At 45.1% G+C, this 13,870-nt stretch overlaps 3 protein-coding genes across 5 annotated transcripts; all 3 read right to left on the reverse strand.

Moving 5' to 3' along the window:
- Positions 1-266: 266 nt before the first annotated feature.
- On the reverse strand, positions 267-4,848 carry LOC109906931 (cyclic GMP-AMP synthase). 2 transcript variants are annotated; one of them, XM_031793748.1, is made up of 7 exons: positions 4,619-4,848; positions 3,884-4,206; positions 2,687-2,919; positions 2,045-2,273; positions 1,478-1,762; positions 1,232-1,331; positions 267-1,100 (listed from the first exon to the last, which is right to left on the reverse strand). In XM_031793748.1, exons 2-7 carry the CDS (start codon positions 4,197-4,199, stop codon positions 542-544), a joined length of 1,722 nt encoding a protein of 573 aa, XP_031649608.1. In that variant the 5' UTR covers positions 4,200-4,206; positions 4,619-4,848; the 3' UTR covers positions 267-541. The 2 variants fall into 2 exon arrangements, with proteins under 2 accessions (XP_031649608.1, XP_031649607.1); XM_031793747.1 differs by having other exon boundaries at positions 1,478-1,765.
- A 391-nt stretch (positions 4,849-5,239) lies between these two features.
- LOC109907589 (elongation factor 1-alpha) lies at positions 5,240-9,087 on the reverse strand. The gene is made up of 8 exons (XM_031793751.1): positions 8,963-9,087; positions 8,227-8,379; positions 7,531-7,710; positions 7,132-7,428; positions 6,802-6,952; positions 6,445-6,701; positions 6,028-6,262; positions 5,240-5,710 (listed from the first exon to the last, which is right to left on the reverse strand). The coding sequence occupies exons 2-8, from the start codon at positions 8,368-8,370 to the stop codon at positions 5,586-5,588; spliced, it is 1,389 nt and encodes a 462-aa protein (XP_031649611.1). The 5' UTR covers positions 8,371-8,379; positions 8,963-9,087; the 3' UTR covers positions 5,240-5,585.
- A 220-nt stretch (positions 9,088-9,307) lies between these two features.
- On the reverse strand, positions 9,308-12,904 carry LOC109907587 (elongation factor 1-alpha, oocyte form). 2 transcript variants are annotated; one of them, XM_031793750.1, is made up of 8 exons: positions 12,753-12,904; positions 11,850-12,011; positions 11,134-11,313; positions 10,737-11,033; positions 10,490-10,640; positions 10,145-10,401; positions 9,823-10,057; positions 9,308-9,722 (listed from the first exon to the last, which is right to left on the reverse strand). In XM_031793750.1, exons 2-8 carry the CDS (start codon positions 11,991-11,993, stop codon positions 9,601-9,603), a joined length of 1,386 nt encoding a protein of 461 aa, XP_031649610.1. In that variant the 5' UTR covers positions 11,994-12,011; positions 12,753-12,904; the 3' UTR covers positions 9,308-9,600. The 2 variants fall into 2 exon arrangements, with proteins under 2 accessions (XP_031649610.1, XP_031649609.1); XM_031793749.1 differs by having other exon boundaries at positions 9,823-10,401; positions 12,753-12,847.
- Positions 12,905-13,870: the final 966 nt, after the last annotated feature.

Here is a 13,870-nt window from a genome sequence, read left to right on the forward strand (position 1 = left end):
CAAAATCAGTAAGGTAATCAGTTAGGACGTCCATCAGTTAGTCATCCATCTCAGTTATGTCATTACATTAGTTTTGATTTAAAGAATTGCCATCACCTTTCCTTCCATACAGATTTTGGAAGGTCCTGCCCTAATACAGACTTCAAAACAGACCAGCAACTCTGTTATAGAAGGACTGCAACGCACAAGGATTTTATACATGCACGCACGCACACACACACGCACACTATGATAAATCATATAGGATCATGCATGATGGACAAGTATTTCATTGATAGATAATATATTTTATTTAAAAGTTTGGGGTACATTGGGATAGTGGACAGAAGTAGTAAACAATACATTGTATAGCTACTATATTCTTGGTAATTTGCATATATTTAGCATTTACATACAAATACAGACCATTTTTTCATTGTGTTTATTATTAAGAGCAAAGACATAATTTAGAGATAAATAAAAATCTGTTTAAAAATGGCTTATCATTCTCTACATCTGCATAACATTTTAGCACCCTCTGCTGTAGATTGGACTGTCTCTGCTACCTTCCTACCACTGATGGGCAGAGGTAACAAACAACACAGACCAAAGCCACAACCAAAGCTAAAATGTTGAACATTTTCACTAAAGCTTTTGTCTCAATAACTTTGGGTGGCTGAATAATAGTAGACTGGATAACATGAATCTGCTGTACAACAATGGATGGCTGGGACTGGGAGTTACTGGGGGAGTGTACTGCCAGTGGTGGGGCAGGAGCCGGGGGCATTAAAAGGGGAAGCCCCTGTCTCCTCTGCTCCTCCAGAGCCTCTGTCAGAAACACCAGAGCTTTGCGTGGGAAGGTCGGTGCGGCGAAGAGGTTGGAGGTGGGGACAAAGAAGTGGGGTAGCAGGCCACTCCTTGCGTGGCCCTCCAGGGCCCCTAGGAGGTGCATGAAGCAGGCAGGCAGATGATGCGGTGTCCACAGGGAGTCCTGGGCCCTGATGGAAAGGGTGTGTAGAAAGACTGTCTTCCCATGGTAGGAGCACAGAGCATCCAGCTCCTGAGGGTAGCGTTTCTTCAGTCCCTCGATCAGACACTTGAGGAGCTTAAAGCACTGCTTACTAAAGAAGAGGAGGAGAGAAAGAGAGGTATTGTTCATGATGTTGATGACTTCAGATAAAGGTATTTGTTCAGTATTAGGGATAAATGAGTCACAGGTGCTGGTAAATGCTGTAGTAGAGTGAATTCTGACCGGCAGCACTTGGTGGCAGAGCTCTCACAGCAGGTCCTCTTGTTCCCATGAGTCTTGATCAGTTCCTTTTCTATGTGAGAAAAGGAAATCCTCCAACTCTCTGCAGCAGACAAGGAGCCACAAATAAAAGGGAATCATTTTCAATAAAAGGAAAAATAGCATTCACATTCACTGTATCAATCGTGACAAAATCTATCCACATACATCTATGGCTCTGGCACAAGAACAATGTAATGTTACACACACCTTTAGCTGCCTCACTGAGGTTACGCCCTGGCGGTTTCTTGGGCACAAAGAAGCAAGTTTGGTGGGTGAGAGAGCGCCGGGTCTTCTTCCCCAGCCAGTTGTTCACATCTGGGCCTGCGCGGGCAGCCAGAGGCCAGCTCTGTGAGGACGGCACTTCCAAGGCTGGCACCACATCCACAGAAAGTAGTTCCTCTTTCCCATTATCCAACTCCAACAGGGAAAGGGTCACCGCTGGGGAGTTTGGACGCTTCCTCTTCACAACCCAACGCCAGCTATTTCCAGGCACTGCTGATCAAAGAACACACAAAAACCTACAGGTATGTGCCACGTCATATTTAGACAAACAGTTTATATTACTAATATATATATATGTATAGGTGGCTGGAGATGTGGACACCGACCACTGACCTCTAAGACTCAAGGATTCATATTGACCCCTTAACAACATAGCATCCACAGATAAACCAGTCGGACAAGATACAGCATATAAACACACAGTATGGGTAGGTGAGCACTTGTATGACTGCATTTCCAAACAATCAGGTGAATATAGACCTGTTACCACACCTTTGTAGGTGCTGATGAACTTTCGGACCAGACGGTGCATTTCCCTTATGATCTTGCTGGCTGAGATGGTGAGCCCATCTTCCAATAGGAAAGACCGTATGTGGGCACGCGTCGGTCGGGATAGAGCAACTTCGTAGAACAGGCCGTGGTATTGGTCCAGCTCAGTCATTTTGAGGCGGGAAGGAGACTGGAGCTTCAGCATCATGTCAAACTCATTTGGGTTGTGTATCTGTTGGCACACAATGGTAAAAGGTACTATGCATTATTTACATGCTATTTCGTTTCGTTCACAGGATTCTAATAACAGTAAAGTATACTCACTGAATGCTAAAGGCAGGTTTGACAGACCCAGATTTGTAAGTCCAGAAGACTTACAAACAGCAACACTTAGCATTCAACACAAGAAGAACAACAACCTCCATGTTTGCATGTCATGTTTCTTATTATGTACAGTATGTCAGTGATAAGCTTCAGTATTGACTCATAGATACGGCCTAATCAGTCGCTCAATGTTCATCCATGTTGATCAAAACACACCTTTAGTGAAAATGTGGATAATTTGCTGCCGGTAATTATTTTGTGTTCATGGGTTTTAATTGAGCCGCCAGCCAGAGACAATTCCCGTCTCATGGTGTGAGTTACCTTAACCATCTCGTAGTATGAACCACTGTTGAGCACAGAGGCTGACTGGAAGTAGGGCTGCTCGTCACTGTTCTTGAGGAAGACCAGCAGGCTGTCCCGGAGATGGTTGACCAAGTCCACGGCCCACTGGCGGTCACTCTGGCGGAGCTTGAGGTTCTGTGACCGAAGCCTGATCCAGCGGGCCAGCTCTGGGGTGATAGGGGCCAGCTCATACCCTGGTGTGGGGTTCTGGGCTGTGGACAGATCGAAGTATTGGCAGGACTGTCTCAGATGAGCATATTTCCTGACAACAAACCATGGGTGACCAAAGAATTGAAAGTGGTGCTTAATAAGAAGAAACAAGTGGACAAGAGGCACAGAGAGTGAACAAAGACATTTAAAAAAAAGGTGAGATGCCAGTACAAGAATAAGGTGCAACAGATAATATTACAGGGAGACTCTCGGGTCGGCCTGGTTGGGCATTCAGAATATGTTTGCCTATTTGTTTGTAAAATATCCTTTGGGATTTATTTGACATTTTTAGATGTTGTATGTTTTATGACTGCTGCAAGATGAATTGCCTCTGAGGACATTAAAGTCTTCTGAATCTGACTCATAAAAAAGAAGCATGAATGGTGCAATTTTCGCCCCATTTTACAGGATTATGCACACATGAACTTAATCTCCAAAACAAATATTTTTTTTGTACTTTGTACCCCTTTTCAACCCAATTGGTAGTTACAGTCTTGTCCAATCGCTGCAACTCCCGTACGAACTCGGGAGAGTTGAAGGTCGAGAGCTACGCGTTCCCCCGAAACATGACCCTGCCAAGCCGGTGCTTGCGGAGGAAGGAAACACTGTACAACTGGCAACCGAAGTCAGCGTGCATGCACTTGGCCCACCACAAGGAGTTGCAAGAGCGCTAGTTGACAAGGACATCCCAGACGGCCAAACCCTGCCTCAGGGATCGAACCTGGGTCTGTAGTGACACCCCAAGCACTGCGATGCAGAGCCTTAGACCGCTGCACCACTTGGGAGGCCTCCAAAACATTGCAGATGCAAAAAGTCACTCAACTCAGAATATGGATTCTGGCAAGATGAATGAATGTAACATGTTACTGACTGATTGTCTTAGCGTCTTTGACATACAATGATACCCACATCAGATGAGGACAATCAACAATACCATTGAAGCGAGCAGGTTGACCGTGCTATTACCTGTCAGGTGTGGTCTCTGCCTAGGGAGGAGTGAGTTGTGTGTGGCTGGGGTACTGGAGTTTCCATCAGTCTCCTGACCCAATGATGCCCCAGTCTGAGAGTCCTCTATGGGGCTACCTCCATCTCCATCTTGTCTGTCCAGATACTCACCCTCCTCTGCCTCTCTGCCCAGGCTAGGTTGGAGGTCGACGGGGGTGGACGAGGTCCTGGCGAGGGCCCATGATTGAGGAATTGTCTGGGGCTCTCTAGGGGGTGTGGATGGAACTGAGGTCTGTCTCCTGGAGGATGACCTCCTCTGAGGTGTGGTTCTGTTCATCTTTCTACTGTGATCAACACACGCACACAAACACATCAATCGATTCAGAGAAACGAGAATGACATAAATGGAATTTGAATATCCTCTTCCTTTTAGGTTGAAAGTATATGGGACGGGACCGCGCAATAACAAAAACAACCTTGCTCAGTCTTTAGTGGGTGCATAGTAACGTAGTATCAGAGATCATGTTACTAAGTTCTATGTCATTTTAAGCACAGTACATACAATGTACAATGACTGAAATGCTGAGGCCCTGCCCAGAGGAATGAATGTGATTGTGATTTCCTAGACCTTACCTAAACCAGGCTACATGTTACTCTCGACAACTTCGCTTGCAACCATTTCTTCATAATCCCAGACTGATTGTTAAGAGAATCATTCAACCATTGTGACATTTTACAGGGGTTGTTAAGACTTACCTATTGCCCAGTCGTTGACACAAATTGCAGCTTGCTAGGGGGACATTGAAACGTCTCCATTGCTCCTCTCTGTCAGCTCAAGTATTTCTGGTTCCGGACACTATTCCCTTTCTATTTCCCAACTGTGATGTCACATATCACTCAAAGATAATAGATTGTTTCTCCCTCTGTCTCTGTAGCAGTGGATCATGGATTGCACAACTGAATTCTAGGTGCGGTGTTGCTAGGGACACAGTAAGGAAGAGGTTTCACCAGTGTGACGTCATTCCATAAAGATTTGTTATGCTCTACCTGGCTTGTGAAGGCTTTTGTATATAAAAACCACACAATTAGTTTCTCCTTCTGTCAGAACCCCTTACCTTGACAGTAGCCGACATTTACCGGGGTACAATTTCCCCTATTGAGAAATCACTCTTCTCTGAAAATAGGAATCAACAGCACTTAAATTTCTCACGTACATTTCTGATGTAACTCAAAGGAGAGAATGCTTAAAACGGAGGCAGTGAATGATATCTATTGAATATTCCCCAAAGTTGTTATTATTTTCTGTTTGTAGCCAATATTGTAAACCAATGGAGTGTATTCAGCAAATCAATCCAAAATTTGACAATTAGCTCAATGTTTCACAGCAACAGAAACCAGACTTTATTTTAATATTCTAACACAACATATAATTTCATGGTAGATAGCAGTATGGATCCAACAGTAACTGATTCAGCGTTTTGGCTTTATGAGAATCAAGAAAACAGCAGCGTTTTGGCGGTTCATGTTCATGGTTTTTTATTTTATCATAATTTTCCCTAAAGCATTATTCTTCGAACATTTGCTTTCCTTTCCTGCGAAAATTTTTGCGATGGGTTTTTATTAGCATTAGCCAGTCCTTGAGTAGAGAGCTCAGGTTCTGAGACACTGCAGGATGGGATGCCTGTGACACGGTTTGTTGTTGCTGGATGTCTGGAGCAGGAATTCATTTGGCTTTGGCAGCCTTAACGGCGGACTTGGTCACCTTGCCAGTGCTGGCAGCCTTCTTGTCGACGGCCTTGATGACACCAACAGCCACGGTCTGCCTCATGTCACGCACGGCAAAACGACCTGCAACGATGCAGCAACAAAGAGATATGGTTACTGGAATGGAGTGTCAGAATATTCCAGAAGTCATTGTAGTTCCTAAAGAGTTTTTGTAAGTGACGTTGTAAGGTATTGAGGCGAGTAAGATCTCTTCACCTTCTTACAAGCAATCAACAGTAAATGTGTGGCGAGTTCTTTCAACACCAAACGGCTACATTACCCAGATGGGTCCTATACAGTGATGATAACCCCCCCCCCCCCCACGTAACATTCAGTTTTTCAATAGCACTGCATAAATAAGACCCATAATCGTCATCATAAGGAATTGGTGTGTGACTCACCGAGGGGAGGGTAGGCGGCGAAGCTCTCCACACACATGGGCTTTCCTGGCACCATGACGATGATGGCGGCGTCTCCAGACTTCAAGGCCTTGGGGTTGTCCTCAAGCTTCTTGCCGGAACGACGGTCGATCTTCTCCTTGAGCTCGCTGAACTTGCAGGCGATGTGAGCGGTATGGCAATCCAGCACGGGGGCATAGCCCTGGGAGATGGTGCCCGGGTGGTTCAGGATGATGACCTGAGGATTGGGGTAAAGGTTGGGTAAGGATGGGATAGAATCTAGAACTACATTGACAGGGGGTTGGAACGTGGGTAAACTGAATTTAGAAAAACGTTTAATAAAAGTGCAAATGTTTGGCCAGAAACGAGACATGAAGGAAAGTAGACTTGGAAATATTTCAAATCAGTCCCATCTCTCACCTGAGCGGTGAAGTTGCCGGCCTCCATTGGAGGGTCGTTCTTGCTGTCTCCAGCTACGTTGCCACGACGGATATCCTTGACGGACACGTTCTTGACGTTGAATCCGACGTTGTCACCGGGGAGAGCCGCTTCCAGGGTCTCGTGGTGCATTTCCACAGACTTGACTTCAGTGGTGACGTTAGCGGGGGCGAAGGTGACGATCATACCGGCCTTCAGGGTTCCAGTCTCCACACGGCCCACGGGCACTGTTCCAATACCTAAAGGGAAACAAGTATTTACCCACAAGAGCCATACCTCGTCATGTCTAAAGGAAATAACCAGTATATAGAAACATATTGATCTATAACTGGTTCTTACCTCCAATTTTGTAGACGTCCTGCAGGGGCAGACGGAGAGGCTTGTTGGTGGGGCGGGAGGGGGGCAGGATAGAGTCCAGAGCCTCCAGAAGGGTCACACCATTAGCGCCACCCTCCTTACGCTCAACCTTCCATCCCTTGAACCAGCCCATCTGCAATGGGAAACAGAAGAAACAATGTTACTGTTCTTGTGTGGATCAAAATTAGGATGAGGCTTGCTGACCTGTCAGTGCTTTACCTTCTATAATGTTCCAGCCCTAATCATTTAGGCATATGACCACCTAAAACAACACTGCTGCGGTGGAGTGTACTGTGGGGATGGACTACTCACGTTAGGGCTGGCTTCCAGCATGTTGTCCCCATGCCATCCAGAGATGGGCACAAAGGCGACGGTGGCAGGGTTATAGCCGATCTTCTTGATGTAGGTGCTGACCTCCTTCTGGATCTCCTCAAAACGCTTCTGGCTGTAGGGGGGCTCTGTGGAGTCCATCTTGTTGACACCAACGATGAGCTGCTTCACTCCCAGAGTGTAGGCCAGGAGAGCGTGCTCACGAGTCTGCCCGTTCTTTGAGATACCGGCCTCAAACTCACCAACACCACCAGCAACGACCAGCACAGCACAATCAGCCTGAGACAAAGACATGACACACTTCAAACATCATGGTAAAATGCCACTACTGATCATTTCATAATTAGGAAACCAGCAATGGTTATTAAAGCTTTTCTTTACCTGAGAGGTACCAGTGATCATGTTCTTGATGAAGTCTCTGTGTCCGGGGGCATCAATGATTGTGACGTAGTACTTGGCGGTCTCAAACTTCCACAGGGAAATGTCGATGGTGATACCACGCTCTCGCTCAGCCTTCAGCTTGTCCAGCACCCAGGCATACTTGAAAGAGCCTTTGCCCATCTACACAAGCAGAGAATCAAGTTTGCGTTTATTTCACTTAAGTCTATTGCCTACACAGTTGTAATATTTTTTAGGTCATATCTACCCAATTAGGCCTACTACAAACGCATATAATTTTTTGGCAGTTTTGTCATTTAAATCCATAACACAAATTGACTGCCAAATCAGATTAATATATTTATTCTGCTAGTTGAGCAAGTTTTTTCCCAGCAATTTCCTGATGCCCAAATACGTTTGACCACCATATCATTTGCATACCTTCATTTTGAGTTCTTTTTCCCCTGACTAAACGAGTTGCAGTTCAATGACTCAATTAAACCATTTTTAGAAGGCATTTTTGCATTTAGTTACCGCAGAATGACTGGCCACAACTGACAGCGATACACACTTTCGTACAGTAGGTGTCGCTTGTGTCAAAGCAATCTTTCCAATGATTTTCAGCTGTAACCACGCCCGTTATGTCGCTATTCATAGCTGCAGACAAAAAAAAAAAAATGTCAGGGCGCCCAAACCTACCTCAGCAGCCTCCTTCTCGAACTTCTCAATAGTTCTCTTGTCAATGCCTCCGCATTTGTAGATCAGATGGCCGGTGGTGGTGGACTTCCCGGAGTCGACATGGCCAATGACCACGATGTTGATGTGGATCTTTTCCTTTCCCATTATGATTTACTGATTGAAAGGAAACTGACGTAACTACCGATGCACAAATACATTTACACAAAATACGCATGCAAATAACATGGTAGCAGGAGATGCATACAATGTTGATGCCTTTGACGCCCAGCGGCACCACTGACTCATGCACCATGTGCTATCCGCAAATCGTCCTCCATGTTAAATCGGGGGACTAGCGAGCCGGCCATGTTGGGTCGTCACTAGTTACCACAGCCAAAGTCATACACCCCGCCTAGTTGTGGAGTTAGTCCACACGTCTAACCCATTAGTAACCTTTTAGTTCAGGCGAATAGTTCGCTAGTAGCTAGTTGACCGCATCATGTTCAGTGGCTATGTTGGACCGAGCAGTGGACTCATGACCATTTATGAATCCAAGAGAGCGAGCAGTTAGAAACACCCATCTCTAGTACAATTAGACCGGTCCTTAATCATGCTCGTGAAGATGAAATACTTGTTAGGCTAGCACGACTCATGACCATCTCAGTATCACAATTTTAAGCTAACAGTGTTAAGAGTAGCTTAGCCACAAGCCATTAACGACCAGTATATCCTGAAATAAGCATTCTGTTACACTAACCTGCGATAGGTTAACCGTTATCCCTGCTTTAGACCGGAGAAAAAGGGAAGAATTTGATCTCACATTTCTTTATATACCGGTGCTGTGAGGGGCGGGAGAATAGCAAATGCTAAAGCACTGCTGTCATCAATAAAATAGGGTGCTATTGGTTGCACCAGTGTAACCCACCAAGGTGATTGGACTGCAAAAACCCAGTACTGGGCACAGCCCTGCAGCTGTCAGGGATAGGATGCGTCAAAACAGCTGCAAAGACCAGTTACATACAGCATTGCACTTGTCCTACCCTATGGAGCAGCTCCTACTGAACTACAAGCACACAAAGGATTAAGGAAAACGACAGCAGGATTTTTGGTCAAGACATTTAAAGACCTTTATTAGTTATCAGCAGTTTCCTTCCAATTTAATAGTAGAATCATAACAGGTTCCGTTCAACCATTTACACAATTTAACTGAAAGAGGCACCGCCTGTAATGACGAATCCACAAGTGTCTCCGTTGGGTTCCTTTCCTGCGGAAACTTTTACGATGAGTTTTAATCAGCATTAACCAGTCCTTAAGTATAGAGCTTAGGTTTTGAGACGCCGCAGGATGTAGGGCAGCAGACCCCGCTACCTGAGGGACGTCCTGTGGGAGGGGAATTCACTTTTTACCGGCCTTAACGGCAGACTTTGTGACCTTGCCGCTTGAGGCGGCCTTCTTGTCAACAGCCTTGATGACACCGACAGCGACTGTCTGTCTCATGTCACGCACAGCAAAACGACCTGCAGGAGATTGAAAAGGCAGCGTTACTATTTTGCCAGAAGCATAGAGGACCTTGAGGATTATCAATGTTTTGGTGATGAGAGCCTGTGGATAACTTACCAAGAGGGGGGTATTCCTGGAAACTCTCCACACACATGGGCTTGCCGGGGATCATGTCAACGATAGCAGCATCTCCAGACTTCAGGAACTTGGGGGCATCTTCAAGCTTCTTGCCGGACCGACGGTCGATCTTCTCCTTGAGCTCACTGAACTTGCAGGCGATGTGAGCAGTATGGCAATCCAGCACAGGGGCATAGCCCTGGGAGATCTGGCCAGGGTGGTTCAGGATGATTACCTGGAAAAACAAGGCGTGGTCAATTAGCACAAAAACAATTGTCATGGGAAGTAACCTGCCCCGCCCAACTACAAACAGTATGCCTACTTGAGCAGTGAAAGTGCCAGCCTCCATTGGAGGGTCATTCTTGCTGTCTCCAGCTACGTTGCCACGACGGATATCCTTGACGGACACGTTCTTGACGTTGAATCCGACGTTGTCGCCTGGCATAGCCGATTCCAGGGTCTCGTGGTGCATCTCCACAGACTTGACTTCAGTGGTGACGTTAGCGGGGGCGAAGGTGACGATCATACCGGCCTTCAGGGTTCCAGTCTCCACACGGCCCACAGGTACAGTTCCAATACCTGAGGAAACCAGGGGAGTAGATTAACCAACGAGCAGAACCAAACCTTTGCGTGTCAGCCACTTTCATGAAGTTTAACAGATCCTTACCACCGATTTTGTAAACATCCTGGAGGGGCAGACGAAGGGGCTTGTCTGTGGGGCGGGATGGGGGCAGGATGCTGTCCAGGGCCTCCAACAGAGTCACACCATTGGCGTTACCATCCTTACGCTCGACCTTCCATCCCTTGAACCAGCCCATCTGGAATAAGAGAAAAAGCGTTTAGAAACTGTAATATGTATGCAAATGACAGGCAAAACTATTTCACAGTAGTGTACTCTCGGGATGACTACTCACGTTGGCGCTGGCTTCCAGCATGTTGTCCCCATGCCACCCAGAGATGGGCACAAAGGCGACAGTGGCAGGGTTATAGCCGATCTTCTTGATGTAGGTGCTGACCTCCTTCTGGATCTCCTCAAAACGCTTCTGGCTGTAGGGGGGCTCTGTGGAGTCCATCTTGTTGACACCAACGATGAGCTGCTTCACTCCCAGAGTGAAAGCAAGGAGAGCGTGCTCACGAGTCTGCCCGTTCTTTGAGATACCGGCCTCAAACTCACCAACACCACCAGCAACGACCAGCACAGCACAATCAGCCTGGGGGGGGGGGATTACAGTTGGTCAGCCCACCACTTTAAACTGAAACTAATAGGCTGTAGATTAACAGTACAGTCCAATTGCAGTGGGCCCCACTTACCTGAGATGTACCGGTGATCATGTTCTTGATGAAATCTCTGTGCCCAGGGGCATCAATGATGGTGACGTAGTACCTGCCGGTCTCAAACTTCCACAGGGAAATGTCAATCGTGATACCACGCTCACGCTCAGCCTTCAGCTTGTCCAGCACCCAGGCATACTTGAAAGAGCCCTTGCCCATCTAAAAATGGGAAGTCAAAATCATTCTTACATTAAATTACTTCAATGTGATCAAGCGACATGTTAAATTGCATCGTGAGCAAGTACAACATTCAGGGTCAAGCCTAGAATGTTATGGGAAACTAAGCCAATAATTTACACTACTTTAAAAAACGAAATTGAAATGGATTGTTCAGTCTACTTTCCGAAACGTAATTTATGCATTTTATGAAGTGGAAATAGAGGCTGTGTAGTAGAGATGGGACAACTTCTTAGAGTCGGCTTTCCGTAGCCGGTGTTCAGTAAGTTATTAGCTATAAAAACTAATATATAAATATATATATATACACACACACGTTGTACCCTTCTAGCCACGAAGGCCTCGGCCACCATTACACAAAGTGCGTCGTCATCACCCGGACGTTAGGCCCGCGCACAAGCGCCACCCCACATGCGCGTACTCGTTACACACCCTACCGGCTTCGCCGTTCAAAGACCATGCTGGCGTCGCCATTTAATCCAAAGTATTTGTAACCAACGAGCTTTGGAAATGCTTACCTCAGCAGCCTCCTTCTCGAACTTCTCAATGGTTCTCTTGTCAATGCCTCCGCATTTGTAGATCAGATGGCCGGTGGTGGTGGACTTCCCGGAGTCGACATGGCCAATGACCACGATGTTGATGTGGATCTTTTCCTTTCCCATGGTCGCTTACTTAAGTTTCTGAAATAAAATGAGAAACCACTTAGCTAAGCCACATTGCCTCTTGGAATATGGTTGCAAATAAAACGCAGGTCACTGTCTAACAATCTTTTGTCGATGGTCCAAAAATATAATACATATCCCAATAAGAATAGGGCCCCATAAAAATGTTTTTAAAAAGTCACCACTCGACAATGTTAACTCAACCGATGCGATTTGACAAAGGGTGAATGAGCCATGACCACGTAGGCCTTAGTCCGCCATGGGCCAAACGAGACACGTGTTACTTCTGGGCCACGTCGTGTTAAGTTACAGAAACCTTTCCAAATATCCGAGAGGAATTTAGCTATCACAACTCGACAACTGTCGCCTGGGCTACCGTGCAATTCACTTTAATGGAAGACAGACATTCCATTTAGCTACTCAGCCACACAGACCACTGCTTTAGTATCCTTTGTTCTCCCCCCAAGTTTCCCCTCCCCCAACCGAAAAGTAAATTTTCTGACAAACTAAAAACTTCAGTAAAGACAACATTATGGCCATTTGTATACAGTAACTAATCACAGCATCCTTGACGATGCACCATCAAATCCACAGGTTAATTGAAACGACAGACAGAAAGCTAACAAATGTATTCGCTATAGTACATTTTCGCAATACCGCTAGCTATGAAGAAAAAAAAAATGTAAAAACATAACCACTTGTAAATTCAAGAACAGATTAGGCCCGTTTTTGAAACCACTTGATGATAAACGCGCTTACCGGTGTCACTACGAAATCACACTGCTACTACCACTGCTGTTGCCCTTAACCAGGTAACAGAAAGAGAAAGAATGATGGTTGAGTTGGAGTTTTATACACGGGGAGGTGGCCAGATTGGGTTGCACCCCCGCTTCCTTTCCCCTCCCTATTCGAATCCGCAAATCACACACAATTCAGCGAAAAACTGGTCAAGGATAGAGGGAATACAGGTTATTTCAAGTTTACATCAAAATTTTCTGTCTTCTTTTTAGCTCTTCGCTAACCCCTTTCCGAACCTTTACCTAATTCTCAGAATTTACCACGTTAATTCTCATAACCTGCTTCGTATATTCTCATAACCTTCTACAAAAGTAATTTCTGATCATACATAAACTGTCTCCCTTCTAGCCGAAACCAGAAAAACGATCCTCGCCTGTCTTAATATGTCATGATTTAAAATCTTTTCAATTTTGAAAGTAATCCTTTCTGATTCAATCAAATAATCTAAAAAGAACATAGCTTGGTAATTGATAAATTGATTAAATAACCCCAAGTGGTCAAGACTAGCTTATCATTGGACCTCAAATATTTTGATTTTCTGGATGTCTGCTTCTTCTTGAAAATCTATCATATTCAATGATGATGCTGGAGGTTTGAGAACATTGATGATTCCCATAAGGGGCTACTTGATACATTGCTGCATTACCATCCTAATTGTCAGCCTCACTCTGGCTTTTCTTCTACAATGAAACAAAAATTGTCAATACAAACCATTCTACTTCTCCTCAAATGTTTTGAATTGTATAATTATTTGTATACAATCTAATATGTTGTCTCTGTCTTTTTCCCTATAACACTGTTCAAACACACTCTTTATTGGCATTAGAAAAACATGAACAATAAGCCAGAGATTCATTCAATAACTCAACTGACAGAGTTAACTGTAATCTGAAAATAAATCTCCCCACTGTATGTTGAATGTGATTAGTTATCTCAACAATCCAATCCCCACTCTGTCTCATAAACCTGAGTGAGCTGATCAAAGCCTGTTTTCTCGAAAGGAAAATCAATTATTTCATACATCTTTTTCAACATTAGTACATAGTGTTTACACAATTGTCATATCAAATTTAAATTAT

The sequence above is a fragment of the Oncorhynchus kisutch genome, linkage group LG17, assembly GCF_002021735.2.
Source record: "Oncorhynchus kisutch isolate 150728-3 linkage group LG17, Okis_V2, whole genome shotgun sequence".
In the NCBI taxonomy this organism is placed as follows: Eukaryota; Metazoa; Chordata; class Actinopteri; order Salmoniformes; family Salmonidae; genus Oncorhynchus; species Oncorhynchus kisutch.